We start from the raw sequence: 24,189 nt of genomic DNA, 5'->3' as shown, positions 1-24,189 counted from the left end.
CTAGAGGATGTCATGAGAGTTATATTCAAATAAATTACAGTTTATCTTGAGAAAGATGGATTCAATTTGTTCTGCTTGGCCCCAGAGGGAAGAATTAGAGTTCTAGTTGTAGGGGAGGCACATGAAGTTTTGATTTACAGACAAATCTTACCATTAAATCATCCTCCAATGAAATGACCTACCTTAGCAGGTGTCCTCCTTCACTAGAAGTCCTTGAGAACATATCAGGCATATGGATGAAGGGATTCATATTCAACTGGAGGTTAGCGTAGATGGCGCTGGGGTATCTTCCAAATTTCAGAACTTCCATTCTGTGTCTTGAATTCAAGCAAGTCAGGAAGCATTTTTTAACTACCTCCTATGTGTTAGGCCTTGTGTTAAGTGCTAGGGATAAAAAAAAGGCAAAAATATTCTTACTCTCAAGGAACTTGCAATCTAATGGAAGAAACAACATATATACACACTGTGTATAGGAAATGTTAAAGATAATCAGAGAAGGAAGACATTGACATTTAGAAGGACTGTGTAAAGATGGAAAAGAGGGCATCAGGAGGTAGAGATGAGGAGGGAGAGCATTCCAGGCATGGGGAACAGTCAGGGAAAAGTGCCTGGAGCCAAGACATAGAAGATCTTGTTCAAGGACATGAGGGCCAGTGGATTGTAGAGTACCTGAAAGGTGGTAAGGTCTAAGGAGACTGGAAAAGTAGGAAGGAAACAGGTTATAGAAGGCTGTGAATGCCAAGCAGAAGATTTTATGTTTGATCTTGGCAGCCTGAGGGAAGTGACATTGGGGTTTATTGTATAAGGTGAGGACATGGTGAAACTGGCACTTTAGAATGGTCCTTTCAGGATGGACTGGAGTGGGAAGAGGTTTGAAGCAGCAAGACCAAGCAGCCGGTGATCCAGATAGTCCAGGTGAGAGATGATGAGGGCTTGCACTAGGGTGGTGGCAGTCAGGAGGAAAGGGGCTATTGGTGAGATATTGCCAAGGTAGAATCAACGTGATGTGGTTATCCCCTTTCTCCTCTTCCCCTCTTTGTCTGTCCTCCCCAACCAGTTAAGACTTAGAAGAACTCTTAGGACTGAAAGAATGGAAGGCATAATTCTAATGGATAAGTTTGAGGTCCCTGAAAGCTAAGCAGGGTAGATAGCTCTACTCAACTCTCCTTTTGCAGAACTGTGTTTCTGAAAGGCTCTGCATCAGGACCTTGTCTACTATTCTTAGAAAGTTTTCAGATGTTGTCCTTAGAACTAAGCCCATTTGTTTAATTTTCCAGTCTCCTTAGGACTTCCTTTCTTCCAGGTACTGTACAATCCAGTGACTGTTATATCCTTGCTGTGTTTCTTGAACAAGATATTCTATGTCTTGGTTCCAGGTATTTTCCCTGGCTGTCCCCCATGTCTGGAATGCTCTCTGTTCTCATCTCTACCTCCTGATGTCCCTAGCTTCCTTCAAGTCGCAGCTAAAATTCCATCTTTAAGAAGTCTTTCCTGGTCTCTTTTAATTTCAGTGCCTTCCTTCTGTGATTATCTCCATCTTTTCTTGTACATAGTTTGCATATATGTTGTCTTCATTAATTTGACTTGTTCTCTCACTTTTACATTTACTAAGCATTATTTTAGTATCTACCACATGTAGGGTGGGGCTGGGGATACAAAGAAGAAGCAGTCCCTGCCTTTGAAAAATTGGTATTTTACTAGAGGGAAACAGCTAGACACAAGGTAAAATAAAACAAAGTCACTTGGGGTTGGATAGCACTAACGATGGGGCAAGGAGGTCAAGGCCTCATGTAGAAGGTGGCTTTAAGCTGGGCCTTGAAGGGAGAGAAGAGTTCCAAGAGCTGGACATGGTGCACATCTTGGTTAAAGGTATGGATGTAAGAGAAAGAATCACTTTGAGGGAGTTACAATTAGATCAGGTTAGAGGGTAGAGAATATCAAGGTTAGGAAGTTACATGAAATAACTTCTGGAAAGAGAGAATAGAACAAGATTGTGAAACAGAGAAGTTTGTTTGTTTTTTTTAACCCTAGAGGAAATAGGCATCCATTGAAGCTTCTTGAGCAGAGGATCAACATGGTCACACCTATATCTTAGGGACATCAGTTTAGCAGATATGTAGAGGATGGATCAGCGAGGGAAGAGATAGAAGCATAAAGAGACTCTTTAGGAGGCTATTGCCAAAGCTCAGGTGATAGAGTTTGAACTAGATTGGCAGCTGCATTAAGTGGAGAAAGGGGAGATGGATAGAAGAAATTAAGTAAAGGAAGAATTGGTAAGATGTGTTGTCTTGGTTCTAGATTCAAAGGATCCCCCTGGCATGACAATTGAAACTATTTCAGTTAATTAGTATAGACCAAATTTCCGAATGCAAAAAGAGAGGCTCAGAAATTAGCCTTCTCTGGATGCCATGGGTGATTATAGCCTCTTTTGCACAGTTCTCTTGTTTTTAAATCCCAGAGATGTCCCTGGAGTCTGCTTTCTATTAGAGCTGGGGGACCTGCCCACCTTGGATTAGGGAGTATGTTTTAAATAAGTGCTTAAGGCAACAATCTTGTACAAAAGCTATTTGGTTTGAGCTTGGCCCAGATGGGTCCCATTTACCCCATGGAGTATTTTCTACACTTTGAGTTCAAGAACTGGGTGAGCTGCCAGGGCCAGGATGAATGTGCAGACACAGGGAAACTGTATTGCCTCTCAAATGCTTACAGAACACTGATTGTCTGATTGGAGGGAAGAGAGTGAAGAATTGAGTGTGACTTAGTTTATGAACCTGTGTGACTGGAAAGATAGTAGTACCCTTGACAGTAATAGAGAAGTTAGAAGAGGGAAGAGTTTTTTGGGGAAAGATGAGTTCTAAGTTAAGATCAATGAGAGAAAAAATAGGGAGAGAAAAGGACCCAGGATAGCGGATTGGGGCACACACATGCATGAGGGCAGGACATGGATGATGATCTAGCAAAGGAGAGTAAGGGATGGTCAGACAGGTATGAAGACAACTGTGTAACAAAAACCCAAGGAGGAAAGAGCATCCAGGAGAAGAGGGTGGTCAGTACGGTTGAATGCTCCAGAGGGGTCTGGAAGGATGAGGACTCAGAAGGCCATTGGACTGGGCAATTAAGAAATGGTAACCTTGGAGAAAGTTTCAACTGAGTCATCAGAAGTCAGATTGTATGGAAAAAGTGGAGGCCATGATAACTTGAAGAAATGGAAGGGTCATCTGAAAGTTTTTTAGGAAGGGAAACTTGGTTTTCCATTCATTGCCTCCAGGAAGAGCTAAGGCCCCAAATGAACCAATAAACCAAATGAAGACATTTAAACATGTACTTTGGTACTCATCTGCCTGACAAGGGTGATTATCCAGCTGCTCTTTGCCCTGGTGAATATTAGGTGCAATTAAGTTTAGAAAAGGACATTGGCAAGTTGGGATATTTCCAAAGGAGGGTGGTCAAGGTGGTGAAGAGATCTAAAACCATGACATGAAGATTGGGCGAAAGTCCTGGGTTAGGGAAGACTTAAGGATAAAGGAATTTTCCTATCTAGGAAGGGATGGAGGGCATCCCTCTCAGCCAGAACCCTAAACCCAGTATTATCTAAGGTCCTTTCTATTCTACTAGGCCCACAGCCCAGAGCCAGTACCTGGCAACATTGTAGGTACTTAGTAAATATTATTGATTGACTTCTATCTATAACTACCCTGAGTGGGTCCCCTTGCCTCTCTCACCCCCACTGACAAAATAATTTTTTTATTGGAGAAACACACCTTTTCTTTCCAGGGAACTTTCTCCTTCCCAAGGGACCCACAGTCTTCCAGGTTTTTATATAGATCCCCACTCCCATGTGCTTCCATCAGCCCAAAACCTATGCAGTCTTTCTGTATTATACTATATGATAAGAATTATATGACACATACATGCACATATGTGTGTATCCACATATATGTATATATTTTAAATTTTATTTATATTTTAATTATTTCTATAAAATGTAATTAATACATTATATAACAATATAATAAATATATTTTATATTTATATATAATAAATATATTTATTTTATATTATGAATCTATATATATGAAAGTTTGTGTTATATTACTATACTGGGCAAATCTCTACCCCTTCCTTGCTTGGGAAAAGAACTAGTGGTTGCTAAGGATTCCTACAACCAATAAAACCCACTTTCCTTTAGGACTTAACAGTCCATGTGGTTCACATTACCAGTGAAGGTCCCATTTTGCTATTCTCTATCATGACTCCCTATTGCACTGACCCTCCTTCTTTCTCACATCTCCATCTAATGATAGCTACTTTGACTTTTCTATGTTTCTGTCTCCTCCTCTCCTGAGGAGATGGGTGTGTGTGTGCTCATTTGCATGCATGCTAACTCTCTTCCAGCTCTTGATGTATTTCCCTGTCTCTGACTCCCCTAGGCCTGGGTTTTCACTTGGTACCAGTTCTTTAATACACGCAGTACCCCCAGAAGGCATTGTGTCTCTAGATTCCCCAGCCCTGCACCCCCTTTTGTGTTCCTTTGTTCTCCTGTCTCCTCTTTTAAAGGCCATGTCCAGACTTGGGTCTGAATTCTATCACCTATGTGGTATCACCTTGTTGAAACTGGGAATCTGAGTCAAAACAGAATCCATAGGGCAACAAGAGTCCAGGAGAATGCAAGGTCCCATTCTGTGAAAGGACAGGAGGTGGGACCTGACTGACCTTGGTGGACCACCTTGCCAGTCCACGAGGAACTGATGGGGATAAAGTTGGAGGAGGTCCTGCAGGGTCACTTCAGACAAAGCACTCACATCAGGAAGCACCTAAATATATGGCAAGGTTGACAACATAACCTCACAGGGCCCATCTGTCTCATCCTTTGGTGCATCCCTTGGTGCTATGTTCCAATACAGATGGGCCATTCAGCTACTTGGCTGACCAGTCCAAACTGACACAGACTGAAGGGGCCTGGTACATTGAGATGGGTGTAGTTATATTTTATTATGCCAGGGTGCTACTCTTTCAAGTTGCTCACTAGTCATCCAGACTAGGGAAGCAAAAGAGTTCTTCATTGAGGGGGCCTTCATTGGCACCAAACCTTTTTCCTTTCTCCAGGTCCACTCTACCTGTTCTGATTCCTTGACCTGAACTATCACGAGTCTGGAAGTGCTTGGTCCAGGCTCTGGTGACCTCAGGGGCTTCTGCCAACTTTTTGGACATACAGTTAGCTCAGTGAGAGCAACCCATAGTTCTAGACAAAACTACCCATCAGCGGTTGTTCCTTATGACTGAGTCCAGTGATTCAGGATAGTTAGCTTTTATGAGTTTGTGTCAAGAAGCACAGGGAATGACTTGTCTAAGACATAATTAAATCTACCATATTTCCTGTTATGTTAGGGTTTGGATAGCTGGCTTAGCATAACCCTGGCATTAGTGGTCTTTTTTCTACTTGGCACATTGCAATGGAATTGTAAGGAAATTTGTAGCCTTGGGTAAATGCCAGGATGCCTTTTCAAAATCAGACATATTAATAATTCAGCGACTTATTTGGGAATTAATTAATTAAGGCAATAATAAATCATTAGGCAATCAATCAATCATCAACAAGTATTTATTAAGTACCTACTGTGTCCCAGGGCTGTGCTGGGGGCTGGGGATACAAGAACAAAGAATGAAACAGTCCCCACCCAAATGAAAGGGTATGGATGTTTCTTGCTCGTATGTCCTGTAATTGTAAAAAGTTCTTGGAGAATCAAAATTGGTTTTATTGTTTGTCCAAAACCCACAAGAAACATTTCATGGGACATTTGGTCATTTTGTATTTTGGCACTTAAGATAAGTATCTGTAGAAAGTTCACTGAGAAAAAATGATTGTAGCTTCTGTGTTAGCATCTGTTGCAGAGGATGAGGAGAGAGAGAAAAGCTACAAAAGGCTCCATAATATTCCCTAAATGAACTTAACATATCCTTGGATACTTGGTGATTTCAATCCAAAGATGGTTGGAGGGGAGGAGAGCAAAAAAAAAAAAAATCAAATTGGAAATTACAGTTCAGAGGCCAAAGGAGCCTCTCTTCTATATTTATAAATACTTCTTTGTGAAAAGAAATGGAAGTCATTATATGTAATAAAATCATGAAAAATTAAATCAATAATATTTTAACTGACAGTAAATGCCTTGCCACTGATGCACAAGTTATTCCTGAATTGGCTGACTCTGTATAGGCAGACCAGCAACTCCTTAGGGACAAAGATCAAATCCAAATGTCAACATTAATATATAGGAAGGGAGCAAGTGTTTATTAAGCACCTACTATGTGCCAGGCACTGTGCTTAAGCTGTTCACAAATATCTTATTTGATCCTCATAATAGAAAAGTCCAAATGAGGAAAAAACTAACTTGATGGGCCACTAAAATAAACCCCATCTTGACATGATGAAGCCAGTGATGCTGAAGAGCGAAAAAGAGGTGGAGAATGGACATCAGCACAGATGACAGCTGTTTCCTCAAGAATTTTAATTGGCATGAATTAATTGCCATAAAGAGCAGACCAGAAGAGCCTGGATATTTTCTCAGCCAGCAGCCACTTACTCTTTTTGTTTGGAGGAGGGAGGGAGAGGAGGAAGCCAAGGGTAGCACTGATTGAGAATATTAACTTGTTTATCAAAATCTTACAGAGAGGAATGGTGTAATATTATGAGGGATATTTCTCTAAAAAAGAGCAAGAAGCAAGGTCAGGGAAAGAGATATTGGTGAGGGATTTAACTAAGCAAATATCTCAAGGACATTTAAAGACAAAACTGGAAGAAGATCAACAAACAGAGGAAAAGTGCCTTGTCAAGATCTCTCTTTCACCGTCAAGGACAGTGGAACATTTGGACATAATCCCAGATGTGCTGCATGAGGAAGCAGAAATGGCTAGGAAGAACACAAAGATAAGAAAAACAGGGGAACTAGACCTCATGTGCATAGCAAGGCAATGAAGGATCAGTTTTCAAGGTGTCTGAAAAGAGGGAAGATGCCAAAGGTGGTGGGGGGAAATCTAGGATATTATTAACTTTAAAAAAGTACCCAAAAGAATGTCAATGAATTGCATCAAGCCCCTGGAACAGAGGAACCTCTTCAATGAGATCCATAATCCCGTAAAAGAGTTTGAACTATTGATCCACACAGGGAAATCCAAATGGATGAAAAAATGCCTATTGCCCAGACTATAACATTATCTTGGACAGACATTACAAAGGCACAATAAGCTGAACTCAGAATGAATAGGAGTGCGAGTTGGTCTGCTCTTGGAAAAAACCCCAAGTTTCTCCTTGAAATAGATACCTATCTTTTAAATATCAGTATTCTTTTGGTGGAGGTGATAAGTGGTAGAATATTAAAGTATCTGAAGAATTTAAGTTGAAGATCCAAGAAATGTATGATGGGGGTAAAAAAAGCCTATTAATCTAGGGAGAGAGACAACCAATGGACAGTTCATAGTCTTCGTTGATATCTATACAACATCAAAAGAAATGCCCATGTCAAGTTGGGTGAACCCTCTCTGGCATATTTACAGGAGTGCATAAACATGAGTTTCACAAGATGGGGGCAGTGTCATTGTTGGAGGGAGGACCCCCATCCATGAAATCACAAATCCACTGGAGCAGGTGACCTGCCTATAATCTCCTGCCTCCATATGTATTTACCTCATTGTTTCATTGGCCCTTGCTGTGCTCCATACACCAGGCCAAGACATCTGGAGCTGCTGGATTTATGACTGTCCCCCTTAGTGATGATAGGCAACTAACATAGCAGTGGTTTCTAGTACTTGGTGGAGTCAAAAGGATGTGGTCCTTCTGGCTGATGTCAACTTGCTACGTTCATCCTCCAGAATTGATGGAGACCTTTGGTAATATGTCATTACCCAAGCTCCAGGGCCCAGATGAACCCTGGTGGCAGCAAGCTGAGAAAACTCCTTGTCAAGCTTGGCATGTCAAGTTACTATGGCCAAACCTTGGACCCCATCTCTTGCTCCCTCTTTCAAGCTTTGGTTTGACTCTTGACTTTTATCCTGCTTCTGCAGGGGATGCTGCTTACCATATCTGTCCCCTGACTTCATTTCCAGTTATGTAATTTTGATTGAACTATGATTTAGTGCCCTTTCTGTGCTGGGAATATCCTGGCATCATTTCTTTGCCAGGGCCATAAAACCCACCCAGTGGTAGCCTCACCTAGGGTTGTGATTAGAGGAAGCTCTGGTGAACACCAGAGCAGTGTGCATGTAGACCTGCCTTTGAATTTGTCTTTATTCACTGGAATATATGGGCATAATGTTATACAGACATAGAGCCCGTAGAATTTGGAGTGTGTGATTTCCACTCATAAGTAAAGGTTTTCCTTGGTTTTATTTTTAGGACATTAAAACTATTGTCAGATACCCAAGAGGGATTAGGCTTGTTCTTGGCCTCAGGTGGCAGAAGTAGGAGCAGGGGATGGAGGCTGTGTGTATGTGAGCGGGGGTGGGGACAAAACTCCAGGGAAGGAAATGTTTGCTCAGGAGGAGGAAATGATGGAAAAACTCAACCATCAGAACTGTCAGAATGGAATGAGCTAGTTTGGGAAGTGATGACTTATAGCATACTCAAGTAAAGGCTAGATGACCTTGTCTAGGATACAATCCAGGGGATTCTTACTCTAGATGAAGGTGATGCTAGATGTCTTCTGAGGCTCTTGAGAGTTTATTTTGTGGTGGGGTTGGAATGAGGAAAGGTAGCGGGTGCTCAGAGAGCACAAATATCTGCCTCCCCTTCCAGAGCAGATGGGGCGCATCCTGCAGCGTACGGCCATCTCCACAAACATCAAAGAACGACTGGACTTTTCCTGTGCTCTCTTTGGGCCTGATGGGGGCCTTGTGTCCAATGCACCCCATATTCCTGTGCATCTTGGTGCCATGCAAGAAACCGTGCAGTTTCAGGTCTGAGCAGACCCCATTCTCTTCCCTCCTCTCCTTTGGCCCCTAGCCCCTATTCCCAGTCTCCCATCCCTGTGACAGAGACAGGGACTGTATAGCCTACTTGTCTCAGCTACCCTTTCTCTGACCTTCCCTCATTACTATTAAATCTCATTAATTTATTCCTCACTAACCCCTCTCCCTGTGCGCTGCACCTGGTTACAGATCAATCATTTGGGTGAGGATCTGCAGCCTGGGGATGTAATTCTGAGCAACCACCCAAAAGCAGGAGGCAGCCACCTGCCAGACCTCACAGTCATCACTCCGGTGAGAAGGGAGGTAGCAGTGGGGGGAAGTGTTGGATCATCACCATGGGGTGCGGTGGATGGATGCTTGCCCCTTCGGAGGACCTGGGCTGCCCTGGAAATCCAGGATCTGCCATTTATATTTGTGTCTCTTTGGGCAAGTCACTTAACCTTTGGGTCTCAACTTTCATGTATAAAGTGAAAGGTTGGATTTGATGACCTCTGAGGTCTTACTGCAGCTCTGAGTCTGATTCTGTGATCCTGTCCCCTCCCCACTTCCAGGTGTTCTGGCCCGGTCAGCCCCGCCCTGTGTTCTATGTGGCAAGCCGAGGGCATCATGCCGATATAGGGGGCATCACACCAGGCTCCATGCCACCCCACTCCACAGCACTGCAACAAGAAGGGGCCGTCTTTTTGTCCTTTAAGCTGGTTCAGAAGGGCATCTTCCAGGAGGAGGGTAAGAAGGAGGTGGTGGTGGTGAGGTGAGGTCCTCCAGGAAGGTAGGGGATTCAAGGATCACTTGAAGAGCACTAGTCAGAAGGGAACTTAGGCACATTGTCTAAAGAAGGTGGGGTACTAGAGAAGAAGGGATGGGAGAGCAGATTAGCCGGTGATCCCCATGATTCTTTCCCTCCTCTTTCCTCCCCCTATCTCCTTCTTGCACCCAGCTGTGACAGAAATACTAAGGGCTCCAGGAAAGATTCCTGGCTGCAGTGGTACCCGAAATCTCCATGATAACCTGGCTGACCTCCGGGCCCAGGTGGCAGCCAATCAGAAGGGGATCCAATTAGTAGGGGAACTGATTGGCCAGTATGGACTAGATGTTGTACAGGCCTACATGGCCCACATCCAGGTAAGAGCAGGAGGTATGGGCTGTGAGGGAATCCTACTCCAGTACTGTTCATCTACATTAATTCAACAAACATTTCCTGAGTGCCTGCAGAGGCCAGGGCTCTGGGACTTGGGAGAAAGGGTGGAGGTGGTGATGCTAAGATCTGTAAAGCTGGGTGAGGGGTGGAGGAGGAACCTGAGCAGAAGCTGGATCACAGAATCTCTCAGGAGCTGTCTTCTGGGTAATAACTGGGAGGGATCAGTGGGGAAGCATAGGGTGGTCTCTGAATGATGTCTCCTTCACTAGGCTAATGCAGAGCTGGCTGTTCGGGAGATGCTCCAGGCCTTTGGGGGAGCTCGGCAGGCACAAGGGCTGCCCCTGGAGGTGAGTGCAGAGGATCACATGGATGATGGCACCCCCATTCGCCTTCTAGTGAAGATCGACCCAGGAAAGGTAGGGTCCATGTTGAGGGAGAGGTCAGGGGCAGGTGTGTGGGCTCAGCCGAGAAGCGGGGATGTTTGTGCTTTGGCTAGGGCTGCTTGTATTCTGTTCTAGTAAGGATATGACATGACACATAGTCCTCTGACCCCAGGGCAGCGCCATCTTTGACTTTAGTGGCACAGGTCCAGAGGTGTTTGGCAACCTAAATGCTCCCCGAGCCATTACACTGTCAGCTCTCATCTACTGCTTGCGCTGTCTGGTGGGCCAGGACATCCCTCTGAATCAGGTGGGTCACTTGAATGTGTAACATCCTCTGAACTCTGTATGTGTGTGTATGTGGTTCTTCTGACCCAGGGGTGTGTTTGGAGGCCATTCCCCACTTATCGAGCTCTTCTGCTCCCTCTCCCTAACCCCCCAGGGCTGTCTGGCTCCAGTTCAGGTAGTGATCCCTCCGGGCTCCATCCTGGATCCATCTCCAGATGCAGCTGTGGTTGGGGGCAATGTGCTGACCTCCCAGCGGGTAGTGGATGTCATACTGGCTGCCTTTGGAGCCTGTGCTGCTTCTCAGGTCTGGAGAAGGCTCTCGTATGAGGAGTGGAATGGGCTGGGTGTCTCTGGCTTGGTCTCCTCACACCAAATTCCTTTCCCCTTTCCTCAGGGCTGCATGAACAATGTAACCCTAGGGAATGCCCACATGGGCTACTATGAGACAGTGGCAGGGGGTGCAGGAGCAGGACCAAGCTGGCATGGGCGCAGTGGGGTCCATAGTCACATGACCAACACCCGAATCACTGACCCTGAAATTCTGGAGAGTCGGTGAGTGTCTATGATGTTGGGGCAATTACCCTAAGGAGGTGGGTGAGATAGAAGAACCAGACGGAGCATCTTTATTCCTCCAGGTACCCTGTGATTCTTCGCCGTTTTGAGCTACGGGAGGGCTCAGGGGGAAGGGGCCGCTTCCAAGGTGGGGATGGTGTGGTAAGAGAGCTTGTTTTCCGAGAAAAAGCCCAGCTGTCAGTCCTGTCTGAGCGACGAGCCTTCCAGCCCTATGGGCTCCATGGTGAGACCTCTCCCTCCCAACCTTCTTCATTCCTCCCACTCCCAACAAGTTCCACAGCTTTATTCTACTTGAGGTCATTCCTTACATTTGGTGACGTTCATGGGATGACCAAAGGGGCCCCCATACTACAGGGGAGGGGTTGTAAGGAGCTATGGTCACATTTTGCAGAGTGATGCAAAGTCCAGCTATGACAAAAGATGGTCTTATCTTGAAATGTTCCCTTTCGCTCAGTTTCCTGTTATGGTTTTTTCAGGGGGAGAACCTGGAGCCCCTGGTCTCAATCTGTTAATCCGAAAAGATGGACGGACCATAAGCCTGGGGGGGAAAACATCTGTGACCGTGTTCCCTGGGGTAAGGGGCTGAAGAGGAAGGGAGGGAATAAGATTTGAGGGGACTGTTCACTAGTCTAAGGAAAAAGGATATACCTAGGGACTTGGGGAACTAGGAAAATTTCACTCTCACTCCCAAGCGCCCATAAAGTGAGCCTTAGACCTCGGGATTGCTGGTGTTCATTGTTTAATTTGACTCCATTAAGGAAAGGGAAGAGTATAAAAAGGAGATGCCAGAATAAAACTGGAGGAAAAGGTGGGAAGGGAGATTCATCTTCTTTCCCCTAGGCTCAGTCTTTTCTCTCTGTGTCACTTCAGGATACCTTCTGCCTGAAGACACCTGGTGGAGGTGGCTATGGGAGCCCTGAGGAGCCAGCCCCTGCCCCGGGCTCCCCACCCCGTTCAACCTGCTTTCCTGAACGAGGCAGCGTCTACGAGTACCGACAGGCACAGGAGGGCGTGTGAGGGGTGGGGTGGGGTGGGGAGCACCGTGCAGCGGCAACAATAAAGATCCCTGAAGTTGCCCAGTACAAAGGGGTGGGGCCGGGGAGGAGCCAAGGTCACCGTTTGCTTCATTTTTCAGTCTGTTCCTTCTGTGTGTTGGCCTTGTCCAGGTCTGACGTAGCCCTGGGCTCTGTGGTTACCCGGAGTCGTAGCCCTACAGCCAGATGGTCAGTGAGGCCAGCCAGGCATGTGCTGAAAGTCACTCGCTCTGCAGCCTAGAGGGGTGCAGTTCTACATGAGGGAAGATTCTCTTTCTTCTCTTTCCCACAGACCATCAGAGTTGGGGGGGAGGAACTTTAGTGAACACAGAGTAACTCCTCCGTTCTCCAGGAGGAAATTGCCCATGGTCTCACAGTATAAGTGGAAAATCTAATGCTATCTCTCCGGTCCCTCAGATTACTTTGGCACCCCCCAGGGCACTTACTGGGATGAGAAGGGTCATAGGGTCTCTCCTGTACAAGATGTAGTCTATTCTTCTGCCTTGCCAGGATGCCGAGGGGAGGGTCCCAGTGGGGGGGCCTGCAAGGTACATATTTCTCCCATCCTGCTGTTCCAGAGCTCTAGAGGAATAAAGAAAGGGGGTACTGGTATTATTAGGGAGAGGGTGGTGCTGCAGCAGACAGACCCCATTCCAGGGACACTTACCTTTTCAGCTTCTCAGGACAGCAGGCCACAGGGCAGTGGAGCGTTGGGGCACTCAGCAGGGTTCCTGGGGACCAGGAAGGAATGTGAGGTGCAGAGCACACCTTGCTTTCCTTTGGTCCCCTCAGGTCCAGGGGAAGGAAGGATAAGCTTGGGGCTCCAGGGCAGAAGAGAGGGATGCCTTGGCCTCCTCCAGTTGAGAAAGAGTGATGTGGGGACCCCACTGCCCAGGGATATTTTTGTTGGTGGAAGGGAAGGATGTGCTATGATTTTCCTGCTGAGGTAGAAAGGGAATGGTGATTGGGACCCTGGCTCCTCCTACCTATGGCCCAAGGCTGCTCCTGGCCTGGCCCCAACCTACAAGGATCTGTGAAGTAGGTGAATAGTTCATGCTCTTGTTCCTGGGCATCATCTTTAGGAGAGAAGGGAGGAAAAGGAATGATAACTTGGTTGGTAGAGGGCTAACTACCTCCCCCCTTCCTCCCCTGGCCTTTGCCCCATACCTGAGGAACAGTTGTCAAAATTGAGGTCACCCATGAGTACACTGAAGGCGACAGTGTCATCCTCCTTGTCATTCTGTGTTTCAAACTGCTCAACCCAGCCCAGCAGGAGTGAAAGCTGCTCACAGCGAATGGCCCAGTCCTCTGGGGAAGGCAGGGAATGGGCCAGAGTACCTGCTGCCCTTTCCCCTGCCCCTTTTCCCCCAACTAGATTCTGTAACCCTGTGGAGACTTGGTAGAGAAATAAACTATGCCTGAAAACTGGGTGGTGGAGGCAGGAAGGACAGAGGAACCATGGAGGAAAGTATGTAGGGGAAGAGGACTGAGCCTATGAATTCAGGCAGAGGTCACATAGGACAATATAGAAGAGGATGTGACTCAGTCAGTTGTGGGGGAGGGCCTGGGCTTGGAGGGATGGCAACCGTGAGGACAGGGGGGAAGGATCTCAACCACAAGGGGTAGAAAGGAAGAATAATAAGAACAAACCACCTTGTAACTGGAGATGAGGGGGAAGGGGTAGGGACATGGGTTAAGGGAAAGACTAGACAATGGTTGAGGAAATTTTGAAGACCAGAGTTACTCAGATAACAGTCACCTCACCAGTGCCAGCTGATGTGTGTTGGTGCTGCTTTCTCTAGCAGCCACAAGAGGAAGTTGAGGACACCCCTAAAAGACATTCTAGCCTTGGGTTCTAGCTCACCCTCAGGGGCGTGCAGATGGGTACAGTGCAGGTAGCCCACAATCCTCCGCTTGTCCAGCATGCCTAACTGCACCTGCAACACCATGGGCATTGCCATCTCTCCCAGGGCCTAGGTCAATCTTTGGCCCCTGCCCTTGATCCCCACAAGTGGCCCCTAGGAATACTGCATACCTGAACTGAGAGTAATCCCTTGGAGGCAAGTGCATCCTCCCTCCGGGCATTTGGGAAGGGCAAGAAGCAGGCACTCAGCACAGGGTATCGAGAGACCAGCAAAAGCCCACTACCCAGTAGTTTGAGCTGAGGTCCTGGATAGAAGCCGGTGGTCCCCACGTCATATATCACAGGACCTAGAGTGCTTGCCAGGCATTGGGCCAACCTGCTTGCTGCCCGTACATCGAATGTTTCCTGAAGGCACACAAAGTCCAGGCTACCGGGTAGGGTTGATATCAACTCCCCTACCAGTGAACTGTTCTGGGGAGGAGTGGAACCTGTGGACCCATAGCTGAGCCCTTTGGTTCCTCCAAGTAGGATAGTGCCCATACACTCTGCCCGCCTCTGGCTATGCTGCAGGTTGCTGAATCGAGCAAGACCATCGGGCAGCAAGCAGAGGTTGGCACTGAGAAAGCCAAAGCTTCGATGGGGATCTGATGGAGGACACCAGGGTGAGGGGGGTGTCCAGTTCCTAGGAGGTGGCTGGTAGCAGAAAGGACGTCGACAATACTGCAGAGGTAACCAGAAAAGCAGTCCCAGGAGCAGCAGGGGTAGAGTTGCTAGCAGCAGAAGCAGGGCAGCTAAAGCCCCTAGCAGGGTGACCAGAAAATGACACCACTTCCTTGGGAAGGGAGTAAAAAGGGGGAATGGAGTGCGGGGAGTGGGCACACAGCAGACCAGAAGCCTGTCCAGGGCCCAGTATGCAGGGAAGAGCATGGTCCGGGCCAGGCTGTGCAGAACATGCAGGGCGGGGTGTGGGAATGGGGATGATCGCAGCCCTTCCAGCCTCGGGGGCCAGCTGGTTGGGGGTGCACCAGGACTCGGGGCCTGCATTGGGGAGGAAGAGAAGGGAGGGACCCTGCTTGGGAGGCACTTGTCTCGCAGGCAGAGAGGAGGCTGCTCTGCCTTCTTCAGAACCAGGCTTGGCTCTGCCTCTGGACTTCATCTTTCCCCCGAGCTGGGGGATCTGGGAGGAGGCCGATCATCTGTCCAAAGGACACTGCAAGGCAGAGGAGTGGGTGAGGGTGATCAGGGACCCTGGACAGAAGAGACAGTGGTGGGAGGAGGGGGCTCCAGGAAGGGGACCGGAGGGCCAAGGTGGGAGAGGCATGAGGGTCGGGAAGGGGGTCCCGGAGACACATCGCTTTACTTACTTGAATTTGGAGGACCGCGGCAACGGAAGCCGGAAAATGAAAAAGAGAAAGTGAAGACGAGAGCCCGCCCCCGCGCTCCTGCCAGGCAGGTCCCGCCCGGGCCAGATAAGGCTGGAAAGTCGGGGGCCCTGGGCGGTTGTCCCGCCTGCTGCTGCGGGGAAGCAGCCTGGGCATGGCATAGGCAGGCCGACCCCGGACTTCAAGGGAGATGGAGCCCCGGGTACCTAAGAGCATCTCGGTGCACTGCGTGGTGCGCAGCTTGGTGCCTTGTAGTCCTAGTTCTGAGACTTCTAAGACACCTTTTCTAGTGGAAAAACCAGCCCTCCAACGTAGCAAAGGTAGTTCCTCTTTGTGGATACGAACTGAGATGCCCCCGGCACCAGACATTGCCGCTATCCAAGTGGGCATTACCTCTGCGACTTAAGGGTCTTAGGGAGGGTCTGGGGTAAAGAAACTTGCCCAGGGTCGCACGGTACATGTCGTAGGAGGGACTCAAACGCGGCAAGAGTTTCCTGGCTCCAAGGCTGGCTCAAACTGCCACCTCTAGATTAAGCCATTTGATTATTCCATTTGACAGGCGGGTAAGACTGGCATTGATCTCTAGCGCAACCTCCTGGACAGCAGCAGGTAAAAGAAAACAGGAGAAAGGAGGAATCGGTGCTGCCAGAGTGGATTGAAGAGGGGAAAAAAGAGAAATTAGTTTGGGAACCCTTGCCAAGCTGGTGCCACGTGGGTAGAGCTTTGTGTTTTGGGCCTGGGGCTGAAATACTCTGACTTTGGAGGGAGCAAATTTATTAGTTCATCTTTTGAGTCTCAAAATTATGAAGCCTTGGGGTGGGTTTGAGGGTGTTACTAATTTATCTATCCAGTTTATCAATTGTTATCTCATACTGCCTATCCCTGCCCTTCCAGGGAAAAAGAAGGGAATCGAAAGCGATTGGGTCTGCAAAGGCCTCCCGCATCAGAATGCAACCCCACCTCCAAGTTAAATAACTAAACCAGGTCAAGCTAAGCTGTGACTAGAGTTAGTTATTTACAAATCTGACCTTTGTTAACTTGCATTTTTTTCAGACATTTATTGAGGTTTGCCATTCTGCACAACCCTAGGTTGGGAGCAGAAGGGGACTTATAAATGAATGACAGTCCTTGACTTCAGGAAGTTTATAAGGATAGAGTAAGAAACACAACTATACAAACAGGTATGAGGGACAGCACACTGTGAGAAAGGTTATAAATGACTGTAAAGATTCAGGCAGAGATCTTAGCTCTCTGGAGGGAATCTTATCTAGCTGAAGGGATCACCTTGTTTACTTACTCCCTCACCGAGATCTCATTCACTCACCTAGCTTCAACTATGACCACTGTCAATTAGACACCTAGGCAGAGGACTCTCAAATTTTTAGCTTTGATCTCCAGACCTAAATTTCCAAATGCCTAGTGAACATTTCCACTTATATTTTCTGTATGTTGTCCCACCTCAACTTAACAGGTACATAACCAAACTCCCTCTGACTTCCTATTGCTCAATACTTTCATCCAGGTTGAAACATTATTGGTATTATCTTGGACTCCTCCCTTTCCCTCACTTCACAAATTTACTATTTCCAAGTCTTGTTTATTTGGATTCTAGAATATCTTTTTCTTCTGTCTGCCTCTTTATTCCTACCTCCAGAATCCAGGTAAAGGCCATTTTACCACCTGGTTGGGTTATTACAATGTATTACTATGAAAGATTCCAGCATAAGTCTGCAGAAAAAGACCTGCTCTATTTGCTTTAACCACTAAGTGCCCAGGTCTACTTTCTAACTAGGGGGTCTGCTGAAGAAGCTCACTCTGTACTGGTCAGGGGTGTGATATCACAGTGCCATCATCAGTGATGCCTACAGTTCACCTGTAGCCCACCTCTCCCTCACAGAGCCACCTTGGTTTCAGTAAGGTACTTTATTGAGGGAGAAAAATCAACTCAAAAATATAAAGGGTGAATGAAAGTGTTTAAAAAATATTTCTACCACATCTCCATTAATTAATCTGTCTTAAAATAAGAGATCCAGGCTGCTGTGATTCTCTTAGGCTCAAGTAGGGTCTGGATGGTTCTACCACTGAATTCCATTCTAGTCCAAATCCAGAATATCTTTTGTCAAACTGAAATCTAAAACACAGTTGGGGTGAGTCTACCTTTCCCTTCCTCTCAAGCAATACTCCATCCCTGCTCTCAAGACTTTAGAAGGATGTTGGAGTAACCATCTTTCTCTGTTTCCAATGAGTTCAAAGTGCAATATAGAACCTGTTGATCTCAGTGCCTTCTCCAGGTTAGGAAATCAAATCTTTCAAGTCTAGTTCTTCAGTTCACTAATTTCCTAAGCAATAGAAATATCTTACACTTTATAACAGAATATTTTTTGACTTGGTGAAATGGATATTAGAAAGGATTTTCTTTTCTTATCTCACAGATAAGGAAACAAAGGCTTAGAAAAAATTGACTTTTTCCCAAATCACAGTTGGTGATGTTCAAAGCTGGAACTCAAATCTGTTCTTTCCACCTGCACCTGGCTCTTTTTCCATTGTTACTGTTTATCCTATGTGACTTCTCCTGAAGAAAAGAGAAAAGGAGACAGAGACAGGCAGAGAGAAAAGAAAGAAAAAGTGAAAGTGTCAAAGTAACACTTTTGTCTAGGCCCTAGAACTACTTCAAAAAGCCCATTCATGGAATGGGTGTATCTCACTCAAAGTGGGTCTCCCATTGCATCCTGGGCCCTCTCCAGCTGTCCTGATGATATCAGGCCACTGGATCCAAATCAGGAGAAGAAAGTGAAGTTGGTGACCCTGCACAGCCCTCCCTCACTCAATTTGAAGTCAACTGCAAGTCATGTTATTATCTTGATGTCATGGTCCTCTTCAAGAACAAAGGACGAACACAAGAAAACTCTAGGGAATACAATAAGTAAAAATTTTCTTATCACTTCAAACTTTCAGCCAGACCCTGAAAGGACACAAAGACATTTATTTTCCTTTCCTCACATAACCAGACTCTTTTTTTCCAATTCAACCTCTACAGGCCACTACACTGACTGCTCAAAACCCAGTAATAATTTTCTATTGCCTACTAAGTGGAATCGATATTTCTTACTCAAGGTTCCTACCATCTGACTTTCTGACCATATTTCCTCTTCATCATAGGGTGATCTTTTCTATAATCCCAGCTCTTGCCGATTTCTATGCTTTGGCACAGAAAATGCACTTTCCTTCTATTCTGAAGGACCTGCTTCTCATCTCTGCATATTTAAATCCTACCCATTCCTTAGGCCTAAATTTAAAGGTCACTTTTTCCTAAAAGCCCTCAAGGTAAAAGACTAAATCTCTCCTGGGAAATGTTTCGATATTAGGGCAGAGTGGAAAGAGCACTGAATTTAGAATCAAGAGGACCAGCATTCAAAGCCCAGCCTTACTAGCTAGATGACCTCAGGCCAATCAGTTAATCTCTCTGAATTTCCAGATTCTCTTATGAAATGCTCCTTAAAGTCTCTTTCACCTCTGGTCTCATGAATCGATCCTCTAGGTTTTGTCAGCCATGAGACCTCTGAAAAGTGACTCAGGGAAAGCAAGGCTTCAAGAGGAATTAATACCTTTAAATTGAACTAACCATTCACCATTCATTTCAGTCAGGAGTGGGAGGGAAAGTTGATCCTTGGGCCTACCAGAGTTTAACTGATATAGTTTTATGGGATTCATGTTTTGAATGAATCTGGAGTGCTCTGGACCTACATGGTGACTATGCCTTGATGAATTCTCCAAATCTTTGAAGAAGCCACTTTGGGCTCTCATTCTTTTTCAAGCCTTCTTAGGTTCTGGTCTGTTTTGAAGAAGCTGGGAGGAAAGGAAACTAATCTAATTCTCAGCTCTAAGGTCTCCCTCTGTCCCATAGAAATGTGGGTTATAGGAGTGACTAAGGGAAGGGGCCATTATTTATTCTTAGAGAACTGTGGAACATGACAGGGACAATGAACGGAGAAAGGTGGATGGAGAGAGGGGGATAGATGGATTGTTTTGTCCCTTAACTGAAGAAGTAAATACTCTGGTGACTGACTCACCCAAAGGCACACAAAAATATTCTATCTTCCCCATTCTACTAACATTCCACAAGTCTGGGACTTCTTGGGGTTTAAGCTAGGCCTAAAATGGTGCAAAAGGCAACTTTGGGATAAGTACCTTTTTAGACACTGAAGCCAATCCCATTGTCAAACCCTGAGAGCATGGTGAGAGATAGATGGTAATTCTAGCAATGCCCTCTATCTTCCTCTAATGAGAATTTGGGTACCAAAAACCCAGGAGTACTGATTCCTTGCCTAGCAATTAATAGCTTTAATAGCTTTGCTTGGTGTGTGTGTGGGAACCCAGGGGAGGAAGAGCCTTGCCCATGGTGCCATGGTGGCCATGCCCAGGGTCTAAGAGGCAGTTCACCAGCATAAGGGTGGGGCTGGTGCCAGCATGTGGTGTTTAGCAGATTTCAGTCACCAGATGAACATGGGTTTGCCATCATCTTGGGAGAGTTGGTTGAGGCAGGAGAGAAGAAGCAGGGTATCACTGAGCATGCTGGGCGGCACTGTCTCTATGATCACTCCCTTGAGGAAGTCCATGGTGTAGGAGCCACCTTCAGAGGCTGCCAGCTCTGGTCGTTCCCTCAGGATACCATAGGCATTAACCAACTGCTCCGTCAGCCCTGGGTGGACCTGCGCATTGTAGCCCAGGCTCTGCAGCCGATTCATGACACTCACATAACGCTGAGTGAGTGTCTGGCACAGTTCTTCATCCAACTTGTGATCTGAAGTTTTCAGGGAGGCCTGGGAAGGGGGGAAAGGAGGGGGTAAGGGTCTGCTTCAGAGGGGTGGTGTCTTGAGAACCTGAGAGGGAAGGGGAGGAGGAAGGTCTGTGAGGAGAGAAAGGAATGGTGATTTAGGGAAGTCTGAAGGGAGGGGGAAATCAGGGAGACCTAAGGGAAGAAGAGAGAGACAAGGAAATTTGAGAAAAGAAGGGGCTTGGGTTCATCTGGTAGTGGGAAGAAAAGGAAGTTTCAGGGTGACTTAGGGTGAGAGGAAGGGGGTGCTCAAGAGCAAGTAAATGCTAAGGATACATTTCTGTGTCTCAGTTCATTAGGTCTGACAGGAGGGGCCTGTGGGAACAGGGAAGTCTAAGACATTTAGACACGACTGTGGCAGAAGGAAATGTTGCTAGAGCAGGGTGTTCCTTCAACTTGAAGTGAAGAGAATTCAATTTGAAGGAAGCACAGATAAAGCTAAAGCAGGAAAGTTTTAGAAAGATCAGTGAAAGCCCACTAACTTTAACCCCCTAGATTTCCCCACTTAGGTGAAGTGACAGACTTTTTTTTTCTCCTACCCTTCTGAGCAAGCTGCTTGGTTAGAAAATATAGAGCCAGTGTAGTGAGAGAAGAGGGCCAAGAGCCCAGCCTTTGGGGGTCAGGGGAGGAAGGCCCTCCTGCTTAGTGCTGTGACCTGGAGAGAGGTCCAGTAAAGGAAACCATGGAGGAGGCTATGAGGCAAATTGCAATTCTGAACCTGATTCTAGTGGTTTAGGAGCTGCTGAAGTAGAAATGATGGCAACCTTGGGGGGATATGACCACTCCATAAACTATGTTATTTATGTAGAGGATAAAGCCCATCTTAGATTTTGGGATAATGGATTTCCAAGAATTCAGAGAAAGAATAGGGAAGATCCTATAGCCTAAAATCCTACAGGAGAAGTCAGCTCAAAAAAGCTAGAATATCCTCAAGAATGAGATTCTGATAACACAAAGGCTTGTGATAAAGAAGAGAAAGGGGAGTGATTTATGTATACCAATGTGGATACACAAGGAACTCACTGACTCCTTAGGTTTTTAAAAGATTTGCATGGGAGATGGAAGTAAGGAGAGCTAAGGAACTGTGGAACAAAGTAGGACAGTGAGTGGCATTAGAATGTCAGGGATGTTCACATTCAGAATAAGTAGAGACAATGACGAAAACTTAAGACAAGGAGCAGGGTTTTAAAATAGTTCATTTGTTTTCTAGCTAGGTTAGGGGCAAGAGCTTCAGTGATGAAAGAAATAATAAGGACCCTGCTTCTGGATTGGTGAAACTACTGTAATTGTTCAGGGAGAGAAGGCAGAACCATTCAACTCAGCTTTCTCTTTTCCCTATCGAAAAAGAATGATTTTTGAATTGGTAAGGCTAGAACAAAAATGGTTAACAAGAGGGACATTAAAATCCAAGGCAAGGGAAAAGATGGTGAGAAAGCACCTAGACACCCTTAATGAGTCTCAGGTACCAGACTCAGATGAATCAACTCAAAGTTTTGAAAAACCAACTTCGTACATTTTCCCTTATTTAGGTCTTAGAACAATTTTGTGAAGTATGGGTACTTCATTTGGTGTATTAGAGATTGAACAACTTGCCACTCGTCCCATAATGTGTAGCTGTTGGAGACATGAGTCAAATGAGCTGCCTGCTGAAGTCTTTTTCAAATTTAGAATTCTACAATTCTATGAATGTTAAGGAAATGAAAAGATTTTATATAAGACTACAGAGCCACTATTGGTGAAATTTGAAACAAATTCTGGAGAAAGGAAGAGGTGCCATGGGATTGGAAAGTAACAAATGTCTCCATTAATGAAAAAGATATTCTGCCTAGCATCGAAAGATTTTGACTTCAATTCCTGGCAAAATTCAAGAAGGTATCATCAAAGATATGATTTCTCAGCATTAAGAAAGGGATTTTTGTTAAAGTCTAGGATAGCTTCTTTAAGAATGAATCGTAACAGACTAACCCTTTCCTTTTCCAATTAGATTATTTGACTTGATCAGAGGTATACCATTCATGCTTCAGGAAGATGTCTAATTTTCATGTCTTAATAGATGAAATGGAGAAATATAGGCTAGATGATGGCACTGTCAAGTGGTTAGAAAAATGGTTAAATAACCAGAACCACAGTATTTCCTCTCCAAGGTTCTACTCCAATGCTTCATTGTGGTTTTGAGATGATTCTAAATTTTTGAAGGTCATGCCAGCAGAGAGTAAGCTCTAGAAGTTCCTACCATGGTGTAAAGGTTTTGAGAATGGTTCTGGCAACAGACCTTACTTGCTTTCTGAGGACTAGCTTAGCTAAATATGGAGAAACTCATGAACTTTTTAGCTATGGGAACCCATAAAACAAAGGAAAATACAAAATAAAGACCCACATTCTGTGAGCAGCTTTCAACATGGCAGTGTGGAAGAAAGAGGGTGCCAAGAATTAGTTTTATGACCACTTGTAAACTGTTGGTACATTGTATGTAAACTCCTTCTCCATCGACCAACAAGTAGAATATTATAAGAGGAAGTGAAGTCTTGAGATTCTCATTATCCTTGAAATCTGAAGATGAAGGGAAGGACCAGATAAAAAAGCATGGCTCACAAGTTCTATTTGGAAAAGTGAATGAAGAAGATGGTGGGGTTAGCTTTACTGTGTGTGCAAAGGCAAGAAGAAACATGTTAAAAGAGGACATTTGGTCATCCTGTATTGAAGTACTTATAGTAAATATGTGCAAAAAGACCTTCTTGAAAATAATTGTAGCTTATGTGCCAACATGTGCTTCAGAAAAGGAGATAAAGAAATTTTAGAACGAATTGGCTAAAACCCTACAAATTAAATTAGTAAAAGCTTGAAAATAGGTGGATTCAAAGAAAGATGAACATAGGGGAAGATAGCCAAGGCCTCCCTCCAAACCCCCCCCCCCAAACAAAACCAAAAAACCAAAACAAACACTAATGACACAGTTCAATATTAAGGAATGAGAAAGGTCAAAATGTTGGTATAGATGACAACAAAGACACATCTAGAAACCCAGAATAACATCTTGGAGAAAAGAAAGTGCTGGATATGGAGATTATAATTAACATAAAAAAACTGATGAAATTTCAAGATCTGAAATAGCTCATAATTGCTATGGGGATCATAATTACTAAATGAGCTGTCTGTGTATAGTTAGACTACTGATTTGTTAGGTCAAAGATTAAAATGAATACAAAAGTAAAAGAATGAAAGATGATGAGATATGACAAGTGAGTAAAACAATTCCAGCTTGACCTATTTAAACAAGTTATGGATGCCAAAAAAAAAAAAAAGGGAAAGGAATGGAGAAAAGAGCCTTGAAACAGATTATAACCATTTCTTGCAAAAATTTAACCAATGAAAATAAATTGTTACAAAATGGGACCAAAAAGGCCTAGAAATGACCTCACTTGAAAACCTTAGAAATAAGGTGGTCAAAGCAATGTAGTTAAGAATATGAACTCATTTGTACAATCTTATGTGAATATTAGGAACTGTATTGCCTCATAAAGGAGAAGAGCAGTAGAAGGAAAAGTAAGTTTAAAGAAAACTTGACAAGGAAGTCAACTAAGTAAAGAATTTTGAGGACATTTAAGCAATGTGAACAAATAGATGAAAAATGGAGAAGATCTCCAAAAATTAAGCAAAACAACACCCAATCTCTTTTACCATCAAGGACAATGGAGTTCCCAAGTTTGAACATCACAGTCTCAAATGTTTCTTTTT

At 45.2% G+C, this 24,189-nt stretch overlaps 3 protein-coding genes and 1 long non-coding RNA gene across 7 annotated transcripts in view; 2 read left to right on the top strand and 2 right to left on the bottom strand.

Annotated features, from left to right (window-relative positions):
* The window catches only part of OPLAH (5-oxoprolinase, ATP-hydrolysing), a 36,790-nt gene extending 24,335 nt beyond the window's left edge, over positions 1-12,455 (top strand). For 2 of the 3 annotated variants that reach the window (XM_072602656.1, XM_072602658.1), the window contains 11 exons: positions 8,789-8,949; positions 9,151-9,252; positions 9,513-9,687; positions 9,899-10,083; positions 10,369-10,515; positions 10,655-10,789; positions 10,922-11,071; positions 11,162-11,319; positions 11,403-11,563; positions 11,817-11,914; positions 12,211-12,455. In XM_072602656.1, the coding sequence (XP_072458757.1) occupies positions 8,789-8,949; positions 9,151-9,252; positions 9,513-9,687; positions 9,899-10,083; positions 10,369-10,515; positions 10,655-10,789; positions 10,922-11,071; positions 11,162-11,319; positions 11,403-11,563; positions 11,817-11,914; positions 12,211-12,357 (1,619 nt within the window). In that variant the 3' untranslated portion in view covers positions 12,358-12,455. The remainder of the gene's footprint in view (positions 1-8,788; positions 8,950-9,150; positions 9,253-9,512; positions 9,688-9,898; positions 10,084-10,368; positions 10,516-10,654; positions 10,790-10,921; positions 11,072-11,161; positions 11,320-11,402; positions 11,564-11,816; positions 11,915-12,210) is intronic. The other variant, XM_072602657.1, reaches the window with a different exon arrangement.
* Positions 11,608-16,133, bottom strand: LOC140500262 (sphingomyelin phosphodiesterase 5-like). Of its 2 annotated transcripts, none has more exons than XM_072602665.1 (8): positions 15,603-16,133; positions 14,410-15,448; positions 14,239-14,311; positions 13,542-13,682; positions 13,361-13,450; positions 13,042-13,105; positions 12,821-12,956; positions 11,608-12,611 (listed from the first exon to the last, which is right to left on the bottom strand). In XM_072602665.1, the coding sequence occupies exons 2-8, from the start codon at positions 15,280-15,282 to the stop codon at positions 12,465-12,467; spliced, it is 1,524 nt and encodes a 507-aa protein (XP_072458766.1). In that variant the 5' UTR covers positions 15,283-15,448; positions 15,603-16,133; the 3' UTR covers positions 11,608-12,464. The 2 variants fall into 2 exon arrangements, with proteins under 2 accessions (XP_072458766.1, XP_072458767.1); XM_072602666.1 differs by having other exon boundaries at positions 12,063-12,611; positions 14,410-15,486; positions 15,603-15,641.
* A 46-nt stretch (positions 16,134-16,179) lies between these two features.
* LOC140500265 (uncharacterized) lies at positions 16,180-16,611 on the top strand. Its single transcript, XR_011965677.1, has 2 exons — positions 16,180-16,331; positions 16,515-16,611. It is a non-coding gene; the product is annotated as an uncharacterized lncRNA (long non-coding RNA).
* Positions 16,612-19,937: 3,326 nt separating this feature from the next.
* The window catches only part of SPATC1 (spermatogenesis and centriole associated 1), a 74,750-nt gene continuing 70,498 nt past the window's right edge, over positions 19,938-24,189 (bottom strand). Inside the window, exon 5 of the mRNA XM_072602659.1 lies at positions 19,938-20,440. Within this exon, the coding sequence (XP_072458760.1) occupies positions 20,111-20,440 (330 nt within the window). The 3' untranslated portion in view covers positions 19,938-20,110. The remainder of the gene's footprint in view (positions 20,441-24,189) is intronic.

The sequence above is a fragment of the Notamacropus eugenii genome, chromosome 4 (assembly GCF_028372415.1).
Source record: "Notamacropus eugenii isolate mMacEug1 chromosome 4, mMacEug1.pri_v2, whole genome shotgun sequence".
NCBI classification, from domain to species: domain Eukaryota; kingdom Metazoa; phylum Chordata; class Mammalia; order Diprotodontia; family Macropodidae; genus Notamacropus; species Notamacropus eugenii.
This window is presented reverse-complemented; position numbering and strand designations above follow the sequence as displayed.